The 24,144-nt window shown below is 38.2% G+C and overlaps 1 protein-coding gene across 1 annotated transcript; it reads left to right on the top strand.

Annotated features, from left to right (window-relative positions):
- The first annotated feature begins 334 nt into the window (after window positions 1-334).
- ZFYVE16 (zinc finger FYVE-type containing 16) lies at window positions 335-23,740 on the top strand. Its single transcript, XM_010168502.1, has 18 exons — window positions 335-345; window positions 1,224-1,294; window positions 1,478-3,648; window positions 8,095-8,191; window positions 9,100-9,276; window positions 10,109-10,260; window positions 12,082-12,457; window positions 12,969-13,091; window positions 13,183-13,338; window positions 13,958-14,182; window positions 15,985-16,067; window positions 18,009-18,113; window positions 19,019-19,169; window positions 20,372-20,452; window positions 21,005-21,167; window positions 21,980-22,085; window positions 22,453-22,617; window positions 23,579-23,740. Exons 2-18 carry the CDS (start codon window positions 1,225-1,227, stop codon window positions 23,738-23,740), a joined length of 4,563 nt encoding a protein of 1,520 aa, XP_010166804.1. The 5' UTR covers window positions 335-345; window position 1,224.
- Window positions 23,741-24,144: the final 404 nt, after the last annotated feature.

The raw sequence follows: 24,144 nt of genomic DNA, 5'->3' as shown, positions 1-24,144 counted from the left end.
GATTATATTCTATAGGCAATTGCACAGTATGGGTGTTCAGACGTGAAAAAGATGTTGAATTAGAAAGCACTTTAGAGTGACCAAAAAGGCATAACATTGCATGGCTGGAAATCTTCATTAAACAAATGGAACTGGATGTTTTGCAATAGGCAATGTGATTAATAAATAGCTTTCTGATGCATTAGTAAATCTCTAAAAAGATATATTTTTTATATATATATATTTTGTTTGTTTGAGACTCAGAAGTTTAATGAGTTTCTGTTTGGAGGTGATGAGCTGAATTATCATGCTGGATTTTTTTTTCCTTGGCCTTGGAGGAAGGTTTAAGATAAAGATTTACAGGAAGCTCATTGATCCTCCTGGGGGAGGAGTAGTGACCTCAACCTGCTTAAACACATTGCAGCTCTGTGTTTAGAGACTGTCACGCTTCAGCTGGTTACCTGCTTTTTATAGTCCTGATATGTTTTAGGTTTTAGCCTGTGTTTAGTCTTACCTGAAACACTTGGTCATAGCTGAAAGTAAATTGAGGTGGATTGGCTGGATAGCTGGGGAACTGGGAGAATCTGTTTCTTTAAGTGTCATTTTCACATGGTCAGTGTTCAACTGGTTGTCAGGTTTGAACTACTAGAGGAGGCTTTTTTTCTTGCTGGCACTTCTGCCAACAGAAGGATACTTTTTGTGCTTCTTGCTGCAGTTTAAAGCATGAAATGTCTGGGATTATGTAGGCATCTTTTTTTCTTTTTTTTAAACAGTTCACTTGTGTTGCAAGTGGCCTGTTTTGGTTTTTTGCCTGTGAAACTGCATGGTGTAAAATGTATAAAGGAGTCCAACTAGAAGATTGTAGAATTCCTTCTGGTTTTGAATTTCCTGACATTATAATGCCATAGTATGTGCTTTCAGATGCATTTGATTTTAATAAGGCAGCCTCAATTTCCTGATTTAAGGTGAATTTTTGAGTGTATTGTGCATAGTATATCGAGTATACTGTAGAGCATATTCAGAGTACATGGAGGCTGACAGTCTGCAGCCCTGTTTGTACTTACATTTTGTTTATTTGGAGAGAAAAGAAAGTGTTATTAAAAAGAAAAAAATACCTCATAGAAGTTGCCTTCTCGTAATGGACTTTGACTTTGTAAACAACAACTTGCTGTGAATGAAACACTTCTTTTTTTCTTTTCTTTTCAGGTTTAAGAAGGCTGAAGCTTCACTAGAACTGTGACTAGAATGGACAGTTACTTTAAAGCTGCAGTCTGTGACTTGGACAAGCTACTTGATGAATTCGAACAGAATGCAGGTTAGTTCCTGTGCTGCCTTGTTCTCCAGCACAATTTGGTCAAATGACTGTTACTATGGAATCTGAAAGTAAAATACACTAAGTGAAAGCTTGCATGGATGGATAGATGAGATTTAGAGGGAGTGCACTGTGGAAAGAGGAGTTTTACAAACTTTGCTTTTCATCTCTTTTTGTTTAAAATAGATGAATATGACTGCTACAGAACACCTCAAAATCCATATGACTCGAAACACCATTTGCTTTCTTCGGTTCTGGATTGCTTACAACATGTATACCCAACACCAAAACTGCAAGAGGATGCTAATAGTTGTGCTTCATCAGAAGAAATCTCTCTAGCCAGCCACACTGGAGCAAGTGAAGCACTTCTGAGTTACTCACCACAAAACGAGAAGAGCATTGCTGGACCTGATCTTTTGTCCACTGTGGACAGTGGTTCTTTAAATGAAATTCAGGCTTCAAACTTGGGAAGGTGTAGTATACCTGTGTGTGATCTTGTTAATGACACAGGTAACTTAATACATTCAGTGACTACTCTTGAAGATACTCACAAGTTGCAGCCAGATGACTTGCAGTACAGTGAAGGTGTGCTTGGTTTGGGCTTATCTTGCATACCTGTTCCTACTTGTGTGTCACCAGCTGATTGCAGTGCTGGTCCAGGTACAGAGCAGGGTGATGGGGACTCAGTGCTGCAAGATTCAGGACATCTTAAAAAAGAGGAGGTTAATCATTTAGCTTTGAAAACAGACAGCTGTGCTACAGCAAAGATCTTGGATCCACGTGATGATCAACACAGAACAGAATCTGTAAAGTGCAGCGAAGTATTTGATCAGCTTGAACAAACTGCTTGCCTTAATGCTGCTTGTGTCCCTGTAACGTCACAGAATTCGAATGCAGACAGTCCCAAAGATGAGAAAGCACCTGAAAAATTGCCCTTTGAGCCACAAGATGAAAGTGCATGCTCTGCAGTAAGCAAACAGATGTATGGAAGAAATGCCACAGAAAAGGTAGACTCAAAAGATGAGAGTAACGTTGAATCCATGCCTTCAGATCTGCCAGAGAGGCCTCAGTTGCACAAAAGCCACGTGGCATTACCTGGGAATTATGTTTTACCAGGCTCCCCATGTCAAACTGGACCTAAAGTAGAACTGGAAAAGAAAATCACAGAAGAGAATGTAGGTAGTGAGGAGCTTAATAGCAATGAAATACTCAACAGTCTTTCAGCTTCCTGTACTTCAGTTGAGGATTCCCAGACCTCGCTGTTGTGTCTTCCGCTTCCCGTATCCATATGTGGTTCATCAGTTGTAACAGAAGAAAAAGTTAATCCTCTACCTCAGAATGAAATGACAGAGGTTATTAGTGGTATTTTAACTGTTCATGATGGAGAGTCTAAAACTGATCTCTCGGGTAGGGAATCCTGTGAGAACACTGACTTGCATGGACAGGAAGGATATACAGCTGAAATTAGTGAAAGTATTGTGGAAAAAAGCACAGATGGAGAGAAGTATAAGAATGATGACAGTGATTCTCAGCAAATCAAAGCTTTTGCTTCTGCTTTTCTAGAGTATGAAGCTGAGCCATATGGTGTTGGTATAGACTCTTACTGCAATGAAACTATGAGCCCGGTTATGACTGACTTTACTGTTGAGGAGGATGTTATAAAAAGTGATACTCTAATAAGTGATGCTGAGCTTGATGACTTCTTGTACGGACAAAGTCTTCAGTCCAATATGTTGAAGTCTTCAGAATACAATAGTAATTTAGTGGAAGCTGCTGTGGATGAAGGAAATTTAACAGATGTGAACAACCTCGATTTCACAGCGGTCAGTGAAGAACATATGCAAGCAAAACTGGAGGAGTTAACAAGCACTAATAGTAATCTTAAAGTATCTCTTACTGCCAGTGAATCGGAACCTGCAGCTGAAGAGAATACGTCTCATGCTCAGGACATGACTGAGAGTGGTAGTGAAGCACTAGTTTCTAACGTTTGTACTGAAGGTGCAAGACCAAAGCAGTTGCTTGGCCTTTCCCAGGGAGCTGTTAGTCACAGACAGCTGAATAGAACAGATGTACCTGAGAGAGAAAACCAGGAAGCCAGTTCTGTTCCTGCAGAAGCTTCCCTCTTGGGCACCAGCATAAGTGTTGGTAAAAACTCTGAACCTGCACAGTCTCGGAAAAACAGCTCTGAAGCTGGAGGAGATCAAACATCTGAAAATGTAGAATCACTTAAAATACCTGCAGCTCTCTCATGGAAACAACCATTGTGGGTTCCTGATTCAGAGGCACCCAACTGCATGAACTGCCAAGTCAAGTTCACGTTTACAAAGAGAAGACACCACTGTCGTGCATGTGGGAAGGTAAGTTATTGAGGAGGAGTCCGGTGTTATGGAAAGGGAATGAACCCTGACTTAGGGATGACCAAAATACAGAAGGGAACGACTACTAACACAGTTTTTCTAGGCTCACAGTATTTTATTTAAAAAAAAAAAATCTATTTTTCAATCATAGAAATTTGGAGACTGTTGGAAAAGACTGATATTAATTAAGAAAATAATTAACAAGGGGTGGGGAGAATGTTCTTATTTTATCTTCCATTACTGGCTAGACTAATACGTTTTGCATAGCACAAGGAAGCACTACTTCATAGTAGTTGTAGTGAATCAGCTTTTTACACAGTTTTTAAGGTAAGCTGAAGTATTTAAACTTAAAAAATAATCAAGATAATGATGAATCAGAGTTCAGGTAAACGGTTATACTGGTCTGTAGAACACTGTCCATAAATCTGGAAGGATTGCATTCCTTCAGGAGCTGTAACAGCAGTACCAGTGCAAAGGGTTTATAGCCTAAATCAGTCTTCCTGTGTGTTGACATGTATAATTTCCCAGGAGTCATCTCAGGGGAAAAGTGTGCTGCTTTTGTGGGGTGAATGGTGCTCACCAGCTGAGCAAGTAACCTGTAGAACTTTCTACACCCTGTGGTCTTCTGCAGTGGGTAAATAATGTCAAATCTTAATCCAGAATTCCCTGTGAGTTTAGTAGTACAAGTCTTACACTTGTACTAGTGCATAAATGGAAATACTAACAATAGTAATAAACTTGTTTTTCAGTGTTCCTATGTAAGTTTTATGGATGAGGAGATTCAGCAAAGACTAATGTCAGTCATTACTCACTTTTTACATCCTCAGTGTTGAGAGGCTTGGTAATTTTTTCCCAAGATGCCGTTTGTAGCACTCTGTATTCAAAGCATAGTACTTGTTTACTTTAGCTGCAGTAAGTGTGAACTAGATCTGAATTTTGGGTGCCAAGAAAATGGAGAACTCCCATGTGACAACCTAGAAGTCATGGAACTTAAATCACTTGGCAGAATATCCTGTTGAAGTTTTGTAAGTTTAAAACACAGTTCTTCAGGGTGGGTTTTGTTTTAGTCATAAGACTGACTGACTTCAAGTTCCTCTTTACATTTGCTGTGAAATTTCTTGCACCTTGTCTAGAGATGGGGATGGAAGCACCCTTGACTTCACAGTCCTGTTTACAGCCACCAGCTGTTAGTGTTGTTAATCTTGCGAGTTAACAGAAGTAAGTGGTTTTGTCAGAAGAACAGTGTAATTAGAGGGTGCATCACAATGCGTGCTCATTGGGAGAATGAGTCAAGGCAGTTGGTAATCTACACTCTAGATACTGGAGTGCTATGCAGTTGTAACTCTGTCATAGCTTTTCTGGATCTGCAACAGCTTAACTTTGTAAGAGCTTCTGCCTTGTAAAACTTTCTGCCTTTTTAATAGTAACTTTTGTGTCTTAAAAAAAACCCAAACAAACAAAAAACCAACAACAAACCACACGACAAACCTTGTGGACATGCTGTTGGTTGTTTCAACCCATTGGACATAAGGAGAAACTGGTAGGAGTTCCCAGTTGTCCTCTGTGGACTGTTCTGGAAGACAACTGTGTAGTTTTCATGTGGTCCTGCAGCTTTTTTTATCAATGAAAATGGCAACACTTGTGAATTCTGGCTTCTGTGCTGGAGGGAAGTGTGAGATCAGTGATCCCTGCTCTCTCCCATCTGCAGCACTTCGGAGGCCAAACAGCTTCGCAGTTCCTGTAGGTGCTTGTCTCTTGTTGTGATACCCCTCCCCTTCCTAGCTCAACTAGAATAAATTTCTGTGCTCAGCAGCCTCATCTTCGTCTCCTTTCCCTTATGTTGCTTGTCCCTCAGCTTGTCTTCACCTCTTGTCTCCTGTGCAGTAGGATTAAGCTCCCTCTTCTGTTGTGGGTCCCAGTGGCACCAAGTGTAAGAGGAGAATACCAATTGCAAAGGATTGTACTGCTTAGCATTTGAAGCCCTGAGGTGGAGTAGCAATTAATCTTTACCAGTTGCATTCTTAACATCTTTACTGAGTATGTGCATTTCCAATTTAGGTAAATTACCTGTGACACTAATGCAGAAGCAATTGGAATAGTTTCTCTTCTGAGCTCATGTTGCACCAATCAAGTATTACTGTATTTACACTGACTTTTTCTACTTAAAGGAGTTCACTTGTAGTAATTGTTTTTTTCTCCTTAATCCACTTTGTTGTCCTGGAAATAATTAGGAGTGGCAGATGACTTCTAGTGTTCTTTCCACTTACTTAACTCTTTGTCAGTGGTAGAAGGCTTCTGTCAGACCAAGGTTTCAACAGACACCTTTTGTAAAGGTTTATACTGATTCTGGAGTCTGTATGTAGCTAAAAATGGTGGAACTCTGAAAATTACAAATCACCCTGGAAAGAACATAAGGGAAAAGTTATAAAAGCACCAGATATTTTTTAAGACTTGTATGAAACAGCTTTACTAGAGGCAGAGGTCTTTGAATGGGGTTGTGCAGGTGTAGTCCAGGCTAACAAGATGCACTTTTTTCCCCAGCACTGCTTAGAAGTAGACAGGATGTGTGTCCTGTTGGAGTAGAATTGAGTATTCTGTTCTTTCAAAGCAGGCTTTTAAAATACTTTGCTGAAAGGATCTGGTATAATGAAGGCAACTATGCTTATTCTTTCTGACAGAATTGGGGAGCCAACATAGTTCCTGACCCAGCATTAGGAAAGAGCTTGGGAAGCAGCTCTGGCTTAGATAGTTGTCCATGAGGTAGAAGAGGCAGCTTGGAATTTCATGACAAAACTGTTAACACTTGTTATGGAGAGATCTGGTGCAGCACAGAATGCTGCAAGGTCAGTGGATAAGAAACGACTCTTTGCTGGTATGAGACTAGATCATTTTAACCTGAGCCTAATGGGAGACTGCAGCAGGTCTCTTCAGAGATAATACTAAACCAGTAAAGCAAATCTGACACAGTTCTGGGGTTCAGTCCCTGTTCCTGTCATTGTTTAATGTAAAACAGTTGTGGAATTAACAGAAGTAGGAGTGAATTTATAAATTGCTGCTGCAACCAAGAATTCTTTTAATCTCTGCAGATAAGAATTTTGGTACAATATCACTTGTGTCCTCCTTGTTGCTGCTCTTTGTGTGCATATTATTGGGGGGTTTTGGTTTTGTTTTTTTTTTTCCTGAAGGTTTCTTCATGAGAGATTATGATACAGGCAGGCTTGAATATTGGACTGCAGAGAGTTTAGAATCAAAGTAGTATATTTCTTGGAAGAGTTTTCTAATAGCTGTGCAATTGTACAAACAACTGCTTCCAGCTATGATCTTTATAAAAGAAAAAAGGGAAAGAAAAGGAAAAAAAATAAAATGGAGTTTCAGCTGTTTTGTGGGCATGTGGCCTTATGTAATTATATCCACTCACAGCAAGAAATTTTAGGTGCTGCTCTGTTTCATAGCTGAATCTGAGAGAGTATTGGCAAGAGCTGGATGCTTAACTGTGTAATGGGGGCTGGCCACGTGTGGAAGGTTGCTTTGTAAAGATCTAAGGACTGCTTTGGTCCTACAGAAATGCCTGATGAGTTTTAAAAGCTTATGGTATGGATAGGTTGTGGTGTGGTTCTGGGGAACAGGACAGGAAGAACCCCTGATCAAAAGCAGATTTTACAAACTTTGTAGTTTGGCCAGAATTGTAGGTTTTGAGATTCTTACTCGTAGCATCGTAGAATGGTTTGGGTTGCAAGGAACCTTTAAAAATCCTCTAGTACAACCTTTCTGCTGTGTGCAGGGACATCTCTCACTAGATCAGGTTGCTCAGAGCCCCATCCAACCTGACCTTGAACACTTCCAGTGATGTGGCATCCACAGCTTCTCTGGGCAGCCTGTTCCTGGGTCTCACCACCCTCATAATTTAAAAAAAATTAAAATTTCCTATGCCCAGTCTAAATCTCCTCTCTTTCAGTTTAAAACAGTTGCCCCTTGTCCTATTGCTACAGGCCCTACTAAAAAGTCTGTCCTCAGCATTCTTACGGGCCCCTTCAAGCACTGAAAGGCCACAGTAAGGTTGCCCCCAGAGCCTTCTCTTCTCCATGCTGAACAGCCCCAACTCTCTCAGCCTGTCCTCATAGGAGAGGTGCTCCAGCCCTCGGATCACTTTTGTGGCCTCCTCTGGACCCGCTCCAAGAGATCCGTGTCTTTCCTGTGCTGGGGATCCCAGAGCTGGATGCAGTAAAAGCCTTTTAAGTCTAGTACTTTCCCTTTTCCCCAAACAGAAATGTATTGTAAGATACGTGTGGTAAAGCTCCTTTTCTCCTTCCCCACTTCAAAAAAATGTGTATGCATACTTTATATAATGCAGTCTGGTTTAGTAAAAGGACTAAATAATGATTTAATAATTTAATTCAAGAAATACTGGGATTTTGTTTATGATATTAAATCTTTTTTCTGGCTCAGGTTTTTTGTGGTGGCTGTTGCAAGCGAAAGTGCAAACTACAGTACATGGAGAAGGAAGCAAGAGTCTGTACCGGCTGTTATGATGATATTAATAAAGGTAAAAAGTTGGGGTTTTTTTTAGTAACTGCAGTAATCATTAGAGAATAACAGGTAAAACTAGCATCTCTAACAATTGTTCTTTCTGAGTGGCTTCGCTCCGTTAATTGGTGTATGTTTTCCTATTTGTTAGGTGGGGAGAGGAAGAAAATAATTGTATTTCTTAGTTGGGTTTCAGTTCTTATTTTAAACTTTGAGTAGCAAGCTGGGTTTTGGTTTTGGTTTTGTTTTTTTTTAAAAAAGTAGATTTGAACTCCGTGGGACTAAATATAAAGTTATGCTGTTGTGTCATCTGGGGCAGGAGTCTGGCAAAAGTCATCCTTCCTCCACAGTAACCTTCTGTTTAAAGGCCATACCCCTGCTTATTCTCATATGTTATTTGCCCATTTTATGAAGCTTTGTATCCTGATTTTTTTAGAAGTCTCTATAAACAGTACTACAGTAATTGAATCATAAGGTAACCTTTTCTTAACTGAAAGCTAAGCATGAATGCTTATGGAAACATCATCACGAATGCTTATGGAAAAAACTGAGGTCCTGATTATTATTATTTAAATAACAAACTCAAAACATACCAGAATTTTAATATGGCATCTGAATGGAATTTGACTTGATAAATGTGATGGATGTATTTGCACCAAGGTACGGGGATCATATGGTGCAGTACAGTCACTGCAGCGCTAGCAAGATGTAGAAGGAGATCTGTTGCTATGTTAGGAATGAGACAACTGTGCAGATAGAAAATCAAGAAGTCTGAATTTGCTTCTGTACAATAGTTTGAGTGTTCATTTTTTGTAACTAGTGCACAAATTGTGCACTGCTCTTGCAAAAAAACCCCACCCATAATGCTGCACTGCATGTGAAATTTAATCAGTTGTGAGATCTTATAAACTAACCAAATTTTTTTAGCACAGGCATTTGAAAGAATGATGAGTCCAACGGGTCCTCTCCCCAATTCCAGTATCTCCTCTGAGTGTTCTTCTGCTGTTCCACCCTTGGAGGAAGCCCAGATATCTGGTAGTGCTAGTTCTCCTTCACCTTCTGCGTTGTTACCTATCTCAGTACTTAAACAACCTGGTATTGAAGGTATGCTAAATATAGTATAATATATCTAACACTTTCAGTATCTCTTTGGAAAGGGTTGTTTAGTGCATCGTGGATACTTACTTGGTATAGTGATTTTTGTGCAAAATGGAAACTATGAACTGGGATACTGGAAAGTTACTCTTAGTTCCTAGTTTTGATGCCATGTGTGAGCTTGATTAAGTCTGTCTTAAGCTTCCATTTTTAAAATGTGAATGTTGGTTTGTTTTTGGTTTGTTTTCAATTGCCCTCTCTGTTTATATTGCAATTTTGTGTGTATGTGTAGATATTCCTTTAATCATTTTAAAGTAGCTTAGGAGATCTCTGTTGTGACTGCCAGTCTTACAGTAAAAACAAAGTGGTTGTTTAGGCAGAGTGGCTAAGGAGCAGTAGGGGTTCATTCTCTCTGTCAGTATGAATTATTAATGGATAAGTAGTGTCTTTGCACCCTTCTTACTAAACATCTGGCCTTCTTCAGTGAAAATAAACTTCTAAACCAAGTGATAAATTAACTTCTTCAGAGTGTAATTCATCTTTTAGTTGTATGTATTTCATTCTTACCTTACTACAGAGAGGTGATTGAGGAAGTAGCCTTCCTTATATAGGAATTTATAGATTTAACTATAGTATGGCAGCTTCCTCCACAAGAATGAGATCTTTTTGCACTTAGTTGCCTGACTGGAGACTGGTGGCGTCAAACTGTCAACCTGTGCTTGGTTCCAGTAAACAGATTCTTTATATATGTGGGGGGAGAAGTGCCTTAACTTTAATCCCTTTCAGGTGTTAGAACAGTACAATAATGCAAAGTCAATGTCATTTTCTTAACCTGTCCTAGGGCTGTGCCCCAAAGAACAGAGGAGAGTTTGGTTTGCAGATGGTATTTTGCCAAATGGCGAAGTGGCAGATACAACAAAACTTTCATCTGGAGCAAAGAGGTCGTCACAGGACCCAAGTCCAGTAAACCCTGACTTGCCAGAGACACATATGGTATGAATTAAGATGTGTGTGTAGGTGCATGAATTGTCCCTTGAAATACTTTTGCTTGCTATAGATGAGGCCCCTTACATAACATAATACGACTTTTGCTTCACAGCTGTTGGAATCTGAGCCAATATTTGATTATTTTTTGGGGGGGTGGCTGAAAGTCCTTGGATTGAAGTATTCTGTAGACAATAATTCAAAGGAAACCATGTTTGTTTTGGGATGTATGTGAACTTCAAAATTTTTCCAAAACGAGTCATTTTCTATGTAGCCTTTGATTAATTAGTTTTATGAACCTCAGCCATAGTTCTGAAACCTGTCATTAACAACAGGTGTATAGTAAAAGTTTGTGGGTTTGGTTTTTTTTCCAGTGGCTTACTATAATTTGCCTGTTGGAGTAGACTAACCAGAAGTTGCTCAATGCCCTAGAATACTACATTATAGGGTGCAGCAAAATCTACTTACCACTTCTTATGCAAACTAATATTGAACTGAGAGGGAGATTGGCTTTTTTATAATAGATCATATTAATGGTATTGAACTAGTTGCACTTGACAAGAAAAGTCTGTAAGTTTGCTGTGGAAAGATTTGGAGAGAGATTAATCAACTGGAGCCTTTTTAAGAGCTAGCAGCTCTTTCTCTGCCCATTTTAGTAATGAAAAGATACAGCCTGTCTTCCATTTTGGGGAAAAAGGAGGATATTTTCACTTGCAAAAGATGAGCAATGTCTGAAATAAAAAGCAACACGGGCAAAGTGAGTGGGAAGCAATTAGCTGATGGTTCTTGTATGCAGCTTGGGAAGCTCAAACAAAGCTGCTGTACTGCAGCTCTAAGGCAAAGGATGTACTTCACTAGATAACACATAATCCTGAGCATGCTGCCACAGGGTGCTGTGAAGGGCAAAAAAATAAAGTGATACGAAACACCAGCAAGCAAATTCATGGGGAGGAAGTCTGTTAGAGGCCAATTTAGTAATGTTTTTGTGTGTTTGTGGGGTGTTATTTTTTGTGTTGGTGTCTTCTTTTTTATTTTTTTTAATTTTTCTGACAGGTGTACTCTTTAAACAGAGGATTTGCTGAAGCTGATAGCGTTCCAGGAGAACTATTACAAGTATAGAGTTGTTAGGTTTTTTCCTTGTTGCAATGCAAAGCCTTCCCTGTTGAGATAGGATGCAAGTTTAACATACTGGAAAGATGATAGTGCACCTGTAGATTTGTGTTTGGTTGGTTGGGGTTTTTTTTGATGGCAGCTCATCTCCTAATGTGCCTGTGTTCATAGCTTGTCACATCCATTTCACTGAGAGAGCAGCATCGGTTTGACTCCCAACTAGAAATGAATCAGACTGAAGTGCTTGGGTACTAGTACATAGTATAGAAATAGAAACACACTGGCAGTGCTGAACTGCTGATCCCAATGATGGCAAATTAGAGTGATGACCATGTTCAGTAGCTGTGAGTGGGGAAACAGTAATACTAAACAGATTCCTGGAGGGGTGCTTGGTTTGTTGTTGTTTATGTTGCATCTGACTGCTGCATGATAAAACGACTGATCTGCACCACTCTGATATGAATTTTATGTTCCCAAACAGATAAATTAGTCACGCATCTTCACATAAAACAGGGACTAAGATAACTTTGAAAGATGGGGGAAAGGCGAGGGGGAAGGAAGATCCAGGAGAGGTTTGGTGGTTTTCTTGTTGTTTAGGGGAAATGTATTGTCAATATTTGTGATAGATTTATTTTTCTTTTTGCTTCTAGAATACTAGTAATGAAATTCTAGCTTTTTGTGAGACAAGAGTGTAGATTTTTTTTTTTTTCTCCTTCATAGGCTGCAGACCCAGAGGAAAACGACGTATTAACTGATGTAAATCCAAAACCTGAGGAAGAAGTTGATATTACTACGAGAATGGACGAATTATGTCCTTCTGTTTCTTCAGATAATGCACAGCAGGCTGTTCCACCCCAGAGTGAGGTGGTACATAGTTACAAATCTGTAACTCTAGAAACTGAAGAGCATTCTCCTGCTGCAGAAACTGAGAAGACTAGTCGCAGTTCAGTTGATCAGACAAGTGATATGCCTGTTAGTCCTTCAAGTTACAGAGCACTGTGTGGTGTTGAAAACTGTGTTCGTAAAGAGATCAGCCTTGTTCCTGATGGTGATAAACTGCCACCGCTATTGCTTGCAGTGGGTGAAAAAGGAAAAGGTAAAATTTGATAAAATTCTTAATATTTAATCACCTAATGCAAGATTTATAAATATAAACTTGTGTGTATATAATTTGTATTTTAGTACAATTCTAATCTCTCATTTATTCACTGCACATTGGACTGTTGGATAATAGTGTTATTAACAATATCAACATATTACAAAAAGAGTACTTAATCACTTGCATTTCTTGGAGTCGTGACTGTGCTCACTGTTGGTAACTAACACTACCAGTATATGCATGAGGAGACAGCATACAGAACTTGTCAGTAATTACCAAGTGAATGGTAGCCCTAGTTTGCACCTTTCTTACAAGTTGCTTCTTTTTATGTGTTCCTTGAATCCTAGCATAAGCTATTCATTCATTGAGCTGTAGCTATTACAAGTTTGTGAACACTTACCACTTTCTTAAGAGAGGATGGGACGGTCTTTCAGGTGCTATGATCTGTATTTCTTGTTTTACCTAGTTGGCTGACATGTTGAACTAAATTGGGTGTTAATTTCTTTAGATCCTCTAGTGGAAGAACATCCGACTCAAGAACAGGTCACCTTGCTTCTTGTGGAAGGAGGTCCTAATCCATTAACTTTTATCCTAAATGCAAACTTGCTTGTGAATGTCAGGCTAATAACTTGTAAGTAGAGCACATTTTCTTTCCATTAAATCCAGCTTTCTTTTTCTGACTGTAAAACAGCATTACTGTGGTATCTATCTTTTAATTAAAGATTCTTCAGAAAAGTGCTGGTACTTCTCAACAAACGGACTACATGGTTTGGGTCAGGCAGAAATTGTCATTCTGTTGCAGTGTTTGCCAGATGAAGAGATTTTTCCTAGTGAAATGTTCAAATTATTTATTGACATTTACAAGGATGCAATGAAAGGTATGTAATTTTAATGTCTAACTTCTTATTTTATAGTATCTTCTTCCTGATCTTTAAAGCTGGAAGTTGATACGTAATTTTTCTTGAAGTATTTGTAAGTATGTAATGATTCTGTTCAAAAACAGTGTTAGCCTTGGGTTCTAAATAAACAACAGGAAGAAAATAACTTAAATTTCTTTGTTTCATATACTTCTGTAAACATCCTGTTTGCAGGTTTTAGTTGTTATTCACTCATACTGCGTTGGAGATTCTGGGTGTGAGTCCTTGAGTCTATGGTTTAGGACATACAGAACCCCATTTGTAGAAGTATGATAGTCTGATGTATGTAAATATTTGAGGTCTGTAAATCGAAGTTCGTCATTTGGTGTGTGCCAAAACATCGTACACTTCAGGCTTTTTGGTATTTGTTTGGAAAAACCTACTTTCATATTCAAATTAGTCTAGTTAGTAAATATAGAGCACTTAGTCTATGGGTTTAGATGTCTGTCAGACTTTCAGGAAGATGAGATACACTGTATGGCCTGCAAGTCTGTAGGACACCATTGGTTAGAGTAGTTTGATTAACACTAATGTATTGCTTCTCCAGATGTACAAAGACTCTCTGTCCCTCTTTCTACAGGAAGATTTATAAGAAACATGGAAAACATTACTTTTACCGAAAACTTTCTCGGTAACAAAGAGCACGGAGGGTTCCTGTTTGTTTCATCAACTTTTCAGAAACTTGATGATCAAATTCTACCAGATAATCCTTTTCTTTGTGGCGTTCTCATCCATAAGCTGGAAATACCCTGGGCAAAAGTTTTTCCAATCCGTTTAATGTTGAGACTGGGAGCAGAATATGGGGGTGAGTTTTAACACTTTAAACAGCTGTATAAATGTAAAGTACCCTTTGGAAAACAAGTTTTTTAGACAAGCAAAATATTTAAAATAATATTTGCAGTATTTTATATTACACTTGTGTAAGACTGAAGCTTCATACGTGGGGAGCCACCTGTTGAGATACTTTGGAATTTACTTAGACTCCATTGATTATTTTTTTTTCTATTATCTGATGAGAAAGCTAAGAAACCAAAACTGACAGCAGTAAACTATCAAAATCTCTGACTTCTGTTGTCATAGGAGAAGCGTTTGAAGGGAAGTTCACAAGCCCAACCTACAACTCTGACAAAGTGTTTTTTTTAATTAAACTACTGAAATTGAGTATATTGGCAAAATATTACTGCTTCATAAAGGTATTAATTAGCTTTATAAGGGTAACTTAATAATTAGTATATTTGAAATCTCTGGGCCTGTAAAAATGCAGGAGGCTTTCTTTCAAAGTGAGGGAGATGGAGAGCAGGTAAATGTGCACTGCCACAAGTTGTGCAGTGACACAACCTCCATGTGGGAGTTGCCTTCCACAGTCTGTTGCAGGCTGATGTGAGCACTTTCTGCTCTCTCAACAAGATGTGCATTGACTCTGCTTCAGGCTCACCGAAGGAAAGTCTTTACACAAATTCCCACTGCCTTCAAGAACAAATAAAGCTAGCTGGAGCAAGACCTAAAAGTAGATCCTGTCCTAAATGCCTCCTAGAGTTGCTTCTGTACTTGTTTGAATAACGCAGATATTTTATTTAGCAATACAGGTGCTGTTTTGTTTCCTGTTGTGCTGCTCCTTACGATCTAGAGAGCAGAAGTTAAGTTAAGATGCAGCATGCAGCAGTTCTTAAGTGGAATGGATTTCAGAAATGTATCAGACGCAGCCTTCCTGACCTGAATGCATTTCTGATAAATAAACCTACTATTCTAGAAGCTGCCAAATCCATAAATACCTATCTCTTGCTTTTTTATGGATTTCCTGAGTCAGTAGTGTATTTCTACTGGTCAGGCTTCTGTCTGTGTGCTAAGGGTGGTAGCTTCTTTGTCATTCTTCTTTCTCTTACCAAACTACTTGTCTTTTTTCTTTAAAAAAAAAAAACAAAACAATTTTGCATCTTTGACCTGACAATCCTGAGTTTGCTCTGCTACTTGTTTTGTTTTCAAGCGGCTTCATATTATGCTCAGTGGTGTGCATCGCATTGCCTTCCCTCGTTTCCATCTGCATGTGTTTCCCCTTGCAGCCATGGGACTTTAAAGCATTTTACTTCATATGAGTGTCCCCATTCACTCTATTTTTGCTTATCAGTACTGAGTGATAGTTCACATTGTATTATAGCATTAACACAGAAGCAGATGTTAACCTGCATGGTATCCTTATTCAAGCAACTACGAAGCCTTGCAGCCCCTTCCATGGCTGGTGACCCAAAGACTGAACCCCAGATGTTTCTGTCCAGATCACCTATTGCAAGAAGCATAGCTGACAGAGCAGCATGAAAGCAGCAGCAAACCTCTGCCACAAAATTACTACCACTAGGAGAGTGACTCCAGGCAATGACACTGCAGTAGGATTTACTGGGTGTGGATGTGGGTGGGGAAAATGTGCAGTGGGCTGAAGGACAGTCCATGACAGAGAATCAGGCAGGGGTTCTAGTTCCTTTGGCTGGTCAGATATTGAGGTTAAGAAACATAGGCTATAGCTGAAAATAAAAATAAATACTTGGATTTGCCGGTCTTACAGTTATTGGTAGGTAAGTGTGACCTTTTGTTTTTTTTCTTCTCCCACCCTAGTATATCCAACTCCTGTAGTAAGTTTCAGACACCGGAAGCCACTCTTTGGAGAGATAGGACACACAATTATGAATCTGCTTGTTGTGAGTAAATGTTTTATTCTCTTCCCTTTCTGTTGTAATTTAGATTATGTAAAATATCTTAAAGACTCTTGAAAGCAGTTATTTTTTGCAAAGGGCTAATGTTGTGTTCTTCATACTTGACTTGAAACTTTCTTACCAAAGGGTGTTTATATGTAAGTTAGGAAAGCTTACTTTCACATTATATTGTTCTGCATTAGTTCTGGTAGTAAGAAACAGCTTTAAATTGATGAAAAAAAAGTTAACATTTACATTGAAGCTGGTAGTAATCATTGTTCAGCTGCATTTTTCTCTTCCAGGCATTGTTGTGGTGCAGGAGTTCGAGTCTTAAATTTGACATATTTTTTTTAATCTGAAGAAAGGCATTGACAAGCACTTGCTGTGGTCTCACTGTAACAGTACTTACTTTGTCACACAAACATAACCTTTTACCACAGTTAACCAGTCTGACTCTCTTACGTGAAGAACTTTAGGTTTTGGCAAAATCACCAGAGTGAGTCAAATCTGGAATTTCAGTCATTCCCTGAGGAATTTTTAGCTCTGTTGCTCAAAATAATTTGATTTAAACTTCAGGGAGCCTATATTCCTGATCAGTAACTTTCTTCTACTACTTAAAACTTGCCCTTAATGCTGTGATGAAAAGTGCTATAAGGTTTTGGAGAGAATTGGATGTATTTAAGTGATCACTAAATCTTCTCTTAAGAGTCTGAAGACTGTTACAGCTGATATGAAACGACAGTCTTTGCCCCCTCTTTCCTTTTTGCCACTGTTGATGTCCATGGCACTGCATAAGGAATCAGTAATCTGAAAAATACTGTCTTTTTTCTTAATGGAGGAATCTTGCATTTTAATTCCATGAGCCAGCTCCTTCCCTGATTGTTGGAGCGCCAGTGCCAATGTGGAATTGCATCTTGAGACTTTGAGGAATCTTAATGTTGTGCTGCTGATGAAGGGGGCTTCTGTGGAGTTTATTTTCAGCTGGATTAGAGTTATTCTGATTCTCCTTCATAGCTGTTTTTGTCGTGACACCTTGAAGCAGGCAGTGGGAATATGTGCTCCTTGGCAGGACTGCCTCTTTTGATGTAGCAGGAGTTTTGATCATTGTAAGATGACTGCAAAATGTTCTCCTGGTGTTACATTTTTAACTCCCAGTGGTGCAAATCCTGAATTAAAGATCTTGTAAAATCTTGTACCACACAAGTGACTGAGATACACGATGAAGGCAAAGGGCATTCTATGATGTAAATCCTTAATATCGCTTAAAACAATCCCACCTGAACTGAAACTTGCAATGCAGTGAAATGTGTTCATAAATGCTCTTCTTGCTACGTTGGTGCTGATTGAGGAAGATACTGATTACCTGGCTCAGCTGGTGACAAGAGCCTTTCTAACTTTTTTCCAGCTGAGCTAGTAAAGGTGAATGAGACCCATTTCATATCTCATGTTTTTCTTCTAGAATAAAACAGAATAGGGAAACTTTGCAGAAGTGGTTGACATTTGCTTGGTAGCTTCTGTCAAAGAATGGTATAAGAAACGGTATAAGAAACTTAAGAAGTGAGAGCTGTAGGGGACAGGGTGTGAGCCTGGAAACAAACTAATCTAGATGGTGGCTTCCATGCTTTGATTTTCTATCAGAGAGGGAGGGTGTTGAAATATTTTGTTATTTAAAGCACTATAATGTGCATGAAGTAGCCATAGTCTAAATAACACGCTGGTAAGTAGTTATAGCACTGACATGGTAGCTCTAAATTTGTTTATATATTCACTAAGGTATCCTTCACCTACATCACAGTAGGAAAAAGATCACACTCAGTCTTTAGACACCTTTAATGTCAGTCTTTAGAAATCTTAGATGTATATGAAGTACTTCAGGTAATATTTGTTATAAAAGGTAAGAAAATGATACTTAATTGTCTGCTAACGTAAAAACTTTGTCTGTTACAGGACCTTAGAAACTATCAGTATACTTTGCATACCATAGACAACCTCTTTGTTCATGTGGAAATGGGTAGAAGCTGTATTAAAATACCCCTAAGGAAGTATAATGAGGTGAGTAAAACCATGTTGATTAGCTTTCTAATCCAAACTGCTTTAGTCTTTATTTTTCATATAACACCAGTCACATATTTAACATGAGCTCTTTAAGAACCACCCTCTCCTTCCCCCCCCCCTTTTTTTTAGAGGTTGTAATGTTTTTATTTTGCCATCAGTTTCCAGGCAGGTGAATTCTCCATTTGATAGCAGCTCTAAAAGTTACTTTGATATTTGCTGTGTAGTAGGCTCTTTGAACTTTAAACTAATGTAATAATGTGACTGGGGGAGAGAGAGGGCATGAAATGATCTGAACACACATTTCCTTCTTCCTGGATATGTTAGAAGGTGGATAATGATGAGTGAAAAGTTGAGCTTTAGGATAACTGTTAAATGCTGAAAAATCACTGTTCAAATCACTGTGTTCAAAACCTTTTAGTATGTTTTTTCAAGGATTCTCTCTTACACATTTCCTGATGATGGTGTTTTGCTTAAAACTTTTTTTTTTAAAAAAAGAAAAACAAAACCATTCTTGCCAGTGGCATTTTAATTACATTTTGTTTATTTCAGCTTTAACAAAAAAAAAAACAAAAAACCCACAAACCACCACCAAACTGAATAGTAAACTGCACGAGGCTCAATGTGTATTTTACCCTAAAGACCAATAAAATCCCTACAACTCCAATATTCTGGATTGTCCAGAGGTACTCAGATTTACTCATCCTTCCCTACTCAAGTGGTATTTTTGATCATGCTTAGTGTTCTTCCAGCTAGTCATGGCAAATTGTGTTGTTCGCACACTGGAGTTAAGTGACTAATTCTGGGAATTTGTTTTGAGAGCTGGATTTTTCTAATGTCTAGTATGTAAAATGAATGCTGCATAATGAGACTTGTCAGTTTAATGACAAATTTTGTATTGGCAGGTAATGAAGGTGATAAATTCTTCTAATGAACATGTAATTAGTATTGGAGCAAGCTTTAATACTGAAGCAGATTCTCACTTAGTGTGTGTGCAGAATAAGCATGGCCTCTACCACACACAAGCAACCAGTGCTACTGGACATCCTAGGAAAGGTAAGCTGTCTGGTTTGGCTTCTGGAGAAAAACCACATTTCTAAAGAGCAGAAATATAAGTTCACTTTTAGGTTGCAAGGAAAATACATATTTGCAGTAAGTTGTTGAGACAGAGTTCAGCATTCAAGCAGCAAAGTAATTTAAAAGCAAAAAAAAAAAGTTGCTGGTTTATAACAACACTTGGGTACCTTTTATAGAACTATATTAAATGGAGATTAATACTTTTTTCCTCCTTGTTTCCAGAATTTTATTAATACAGCTTACACTTTCAGACATAATCAAATTCTTTACGTATTTCAAAATCTAAATTTAATATTAGTGTGAATGAGACAATATATTTACATATGTAAACAAATAGTTTTAATAACCGAGTGTATGGAAATACGGTAACAGTGAGTGAGTGTCTCTATACAATACCTAGCAAACAATTTACATATGTAAACAAATAGTTTTAATAACTGAGTGTATGGAAATACAGTAACAGTGAGTATCTCTATACCATACCTAGCAAACGGATACAGCCACCTGTAGAGAGAAGAGTATCTTTTCTGTTCTGAAAGTAATAACAGCCGTGTAGCATGGCAGTGTGTCTGCACTGATGAGTCATGCTTTTCAGGAAAGCCCATTGTAGATGGATAGGGCTGTACTCTTACATCTCTGGTGTCAACCCAAATGTTCTGCGCTTCGTTAAGCGTAGCTACTTAGTGTGTTTTTGTTGGAAGCATTGTGCATAACTAACAAATTTATGCAAAGGTTAGCATGGAAAATCAATCACGTCATCTTTTGTTTCAGCTGCTTTTAGTACCACTGAAAATGATCTGAACTTCAGGAATATCTTCTGTAAATAAATTTAAATTTTAGTGTCATGCCTGTTTTAAAGGACAAAAAAATCCCCTCTTTGTATATGAAGCTTTTTTGACTTGCCTGTGCTGGCTTGCTGACAGTATCTTGGATACTGTATGCACTCACAAAATAAGTTAACAAGACCAATTTGTAAGTTACTGGTCTTTTTTGCCAGGGTCTGATGGAAAAACATTACTGTCCCTTTAGAGAGTTAGTTTCATATCATCCTGTCAGTGAGGAATTTCAACATAGTAGTACCTTTTTTGCCTACCTTATTATAAAGGAATGCAAGTTAAATGTTAGCAATGACAAACTTGAGTGATACAAAGTGGTATTAACTTTGTTACTACCTTTTCTAGTTACAGGTGCAAGTTTTGTGGTGTTTAATGGAGCCTTAAAAACCTCTTCAGGATATTTAGCTAAATCTAGTATAGTTGAAGGTAAGAATTTTGTCCTATGGGGTTTCTTCTTAAGAGAGCTTTAAAAAAAACCCAGTAATCTTTTGCAAGATCTTTATTCCTCAGTAAGATAAACGTTTTCTTCTCAGGATTTTTAACTTTGTCAAAAACCTATTGCAAAGAAATGCTGGATAAAAATATATGCTAGTTTACCTACTTGTTTTAAAATATACTAAGTTTTAACTGTTTTTGCTTTAGTCAGTGAAAGTCTTTCCTTTGTGGCTGTCTATATCTGGAACTGTTTTCACTGCTGTATTGATGAAATGCATATATTGACATAAAAATGCAAAAAACTTCTAAGATGAGTCTGGGATTTATGTTCTAGCCTTAGTTCTGTTGACAAGAAAGGTGTTCATTGCTTCCTTCTTTCACGTAACTTTTAATGCTGTAGTGGGGGGATGGAGTCCATTTGACATACATTTGTTAACAAGCTGTAGGAGAGGGTTGGTGCCACTAGAATTTAAGCCAAGATTCTATTAAAAAGCTGTGCTGCTCTTTCTATATAAGTTGGCATTTTAACTGGTTTTCTTCTAGATGGACTAATGGTACAAATAACACCAGAAACGATGGAAAGTCTACGCCAGGCATTAAGAGACAAGGAGGACTTTAAAATAACTTGTGGCAAAATGGATACAGGAGACATAAAAGAATATGTAGATATTTGCTGGGTAGAAAACGAAGAAAAAACAAACAACAGGTAAATGTATTACTAAAGGAAAACATCTTGGGAGAAATCTTGTTCCCAATTTTCAAATATCCACCTTTAATTTCTTGAAATTAATCTATGGTATTTTTACTGAAAGAAAGCACCTGATACTAAAACCTGAAAGGGAATAAAATGGTAAAAAACTTCCTCTAGATGTCACTAAGGGTACAATGTTGCTTGTAGTTCACCAAAATTAGTACAGTTTTCTCTATTTGGGAAGCTGTCAGGAAAAGTGTGTGAAGCCTCAGTTTCCTCTGACAGTCCTCTATCAAATCAGTAATTAGTTTGCATGAGGATGCAATTAATCCCTTTAAAGCTTCCTTGTTTGAGGAGGGGGCTTGGAAGTGCATAGATCTGCCCTTGGCCATTCGCTGCTTAGAATGCCAGCGTTCAACAAAACAAAATGAGATGCAAGACATCTTTATTTGGTGTCATTTGAATGCCTGTTTATGTAGCTTCAAACTTGAATTATATATCACTAACGCAAAAGTTAACGTCATCTTAAGTTGTTTCTCAGGCTACAGCCTTGACTTGGTATGCCTTTTTCTGTGGCTTCTCTGACCAATTAGAAAAAACAGTGGCTTAGATTAGTTTATTTTGATCGAGTAAGCATTGTTTGTTCCCTCTTTAGGATATTTATTTTTGTAGCATCTGTATTTTCATTATGCAAGTCCTTTATTACAGTTAATTGTAAAGCTGTTTAAATAGCCTTTAAGGATGTCTAAACATTATTTCATACAAGTTATTCAATCTAAAACATGAAATGTTGTTTTAATTACTAACCCTACTATTACCTTCCATAGAATTTTAAGCCCAGTCGATGGAAAATCAATGGAAGGAACTCAGAGTGAAAAACTACCACAAGGCAAAGACTTCGAAAGAGATGGAAAAGTTATGAAGTGTACTGAAGTTAGTATAACTTACACTGTTCTTGAGCCTTTGGCTACTTTTTAGAATAGTGAAGTGGTAAAGTGATCATACAAAGTGATAACCGCTAAAGAAACCAACTCCATAGTTCTCTGATAAGTTTACATGCTTTTCATTTTTTCTCCTCTGAAAAAGAGTAAGTCTGTTAGCGTTGATAACTCTATACATATATAATCCAGATACTTATATGGTCACTTAAGTGTTTTGATTGGATAGATGAAATACTGGAATGCTCAGACAAGCATTAGACCTCACTCTGTTCTGCATTACATGCATACTGAATTACTCTTTTCCTTGCTTTGTGATATAACCAGGCTGCTGACTGTCCTTACCCTTTCTGTCATTTCAGGTATACCATTTTCTAAAGGAACGTGAACTATCCAGTCCTGCTCATCACCAGTTTGCTATAGAGATTGCAGCTGCCTGCAGTACTGCTCTTTGCCCACACCTTAAAACCTTGAAAAATAATGGGATTAATAAGATGGGCCTAAGAGTTTCTATTGACTCGGATACGGTAATCTTCCAGCTTTTATTGCAGACACTCCATTTCAACTGAAATCCTTTTTTTTGTAAAGACCTTGGATCTCTTTCTGAATGTTTTTAGTTCTTTGCCCTACCCCAGATCCGGACTGAGGATGAAATTTCACAGAGCTTTCTTGATGACTAGTTTTTCTTGAAAGGAATAGTCCCGTTTCCTTATTCTGACCATGTTCCCCAGTAACTGCTTGCAGTAAGCTGTCAGTCCTTCCCTAGTTCTGACTCACTCTGGCACACATCTGCCTCCCAAGTGAGTCAGTTAGGGAATCATAGGGCTAATTTTATGGTGCTTTTCTCGAAGTATGTCATTTTCTGCTGGTTTTGCTCTCAATTGTAGTTCAGTAGGTGATATTTGCACCAAAATCTGTATAGCCAAAAAGGACAGGTCTGCCCAGCTGAGGATGGAAGAGAGGGAAGGCAAGGCTACCCAGCACGTAGTGGCCTTCAGAAAATTACAGAACTGTAGAACAATTCGGTTCCTTGCCTCTGAAGGTGTTGTGTTGCACTTCCTTCTCTCTTTTGAGAGAAGCTGGAAATAAAGTCCTGAAAATCTAGTTTTCAGTAGTATATTTTTAAATTAATCATTAATAGTAACTGTGATACTAGGATATAACCAGGTCACTCTTGGACATCAGACAGAAGCAGTCTGGGACACAGAGGATGCGCAGCCCTGCAAACCCAGGGGGAACGTTTTATGCTTCTCAGTGGCAAACCTAATCGGTCATGATTGACCTCAAAGCCCATCTAGTTGCCAGTGTTCATGGTATTTTTTTTACTTCATGCTAGCTGAAATATTCTTTTACCAAGATCCTGGGTGTTTGGAACTGTGTGATCTTTAAGATCCCTTCCAGCCCTAACCATTCTATGATACTACACTTTTGCATTATCATCTTAATACAAAAAGTGTTAATACCAACATTAATATGTTTTCCTTTTAGGTTGAATACTTAGCTGGATCTGGAGGTCACCTTCTTCCACAGAACTATCTGAATGAACTGGACAGTGCTCTGATTCCTGTGATTCTTGGTGGAATGTCAGATCCTACAAGTCTACCATTGAAAATGGAATTAGTATTTTTCATTATCGAACACCTGTTCTGATGAGGCTGATGACAGGCGACATACTGATTTGCTAGATCTGAACACCAAAGTTACAATGCCACAAACACTAAAAATATTAAAGTTTCTAAACCTATAATGTTTTAATAGAGTTTCAAACTGTTTTTTAAAACCCTCAAATTCTCTCTGGTTACTTTACCACAAAAGAATTGTAGTTTGTGAGGTTCCCTAAAGTTCTGAAAGCTTACACTTAATACAGGTGCAGAGGAGGGCAGATTTTGTTACCTCTTTACGCAGTTGTAGCATTTACTCTATGTAGTGTAACTTTAAGCCATACTATCTTGCCTCTTAACCTCAGATAAATGCATTACTTCAAATTGCTGTGGTTGGATGTGATCTCTGCAGTATGTGCTTTCCATGTGCAAATGAGCTGAACACTGAGGTAG

This window comes from Antrostomus carolinensis, unplaced genomic scaffold, assembly GCF_000700745.2.
Source record: "Antrostomus carolinensis isolate BGI_N321 unplaced genomic scaffold, ASM70074v2 scaffold15255, whole genome shotgun sequence".
NCBI classification, from domain to species: Eukaryota; Metazoa; Chordata; class Aves; order Caprimulgiformes; family Caprimulgidae; genus Antrostomus; species Antrostomus carolinensis.
The sequence above is the reverse complement of the archived record's forward strand: the minus strand, read 5'-3'. Positions and strand labels throughout refer to the sequence as shown.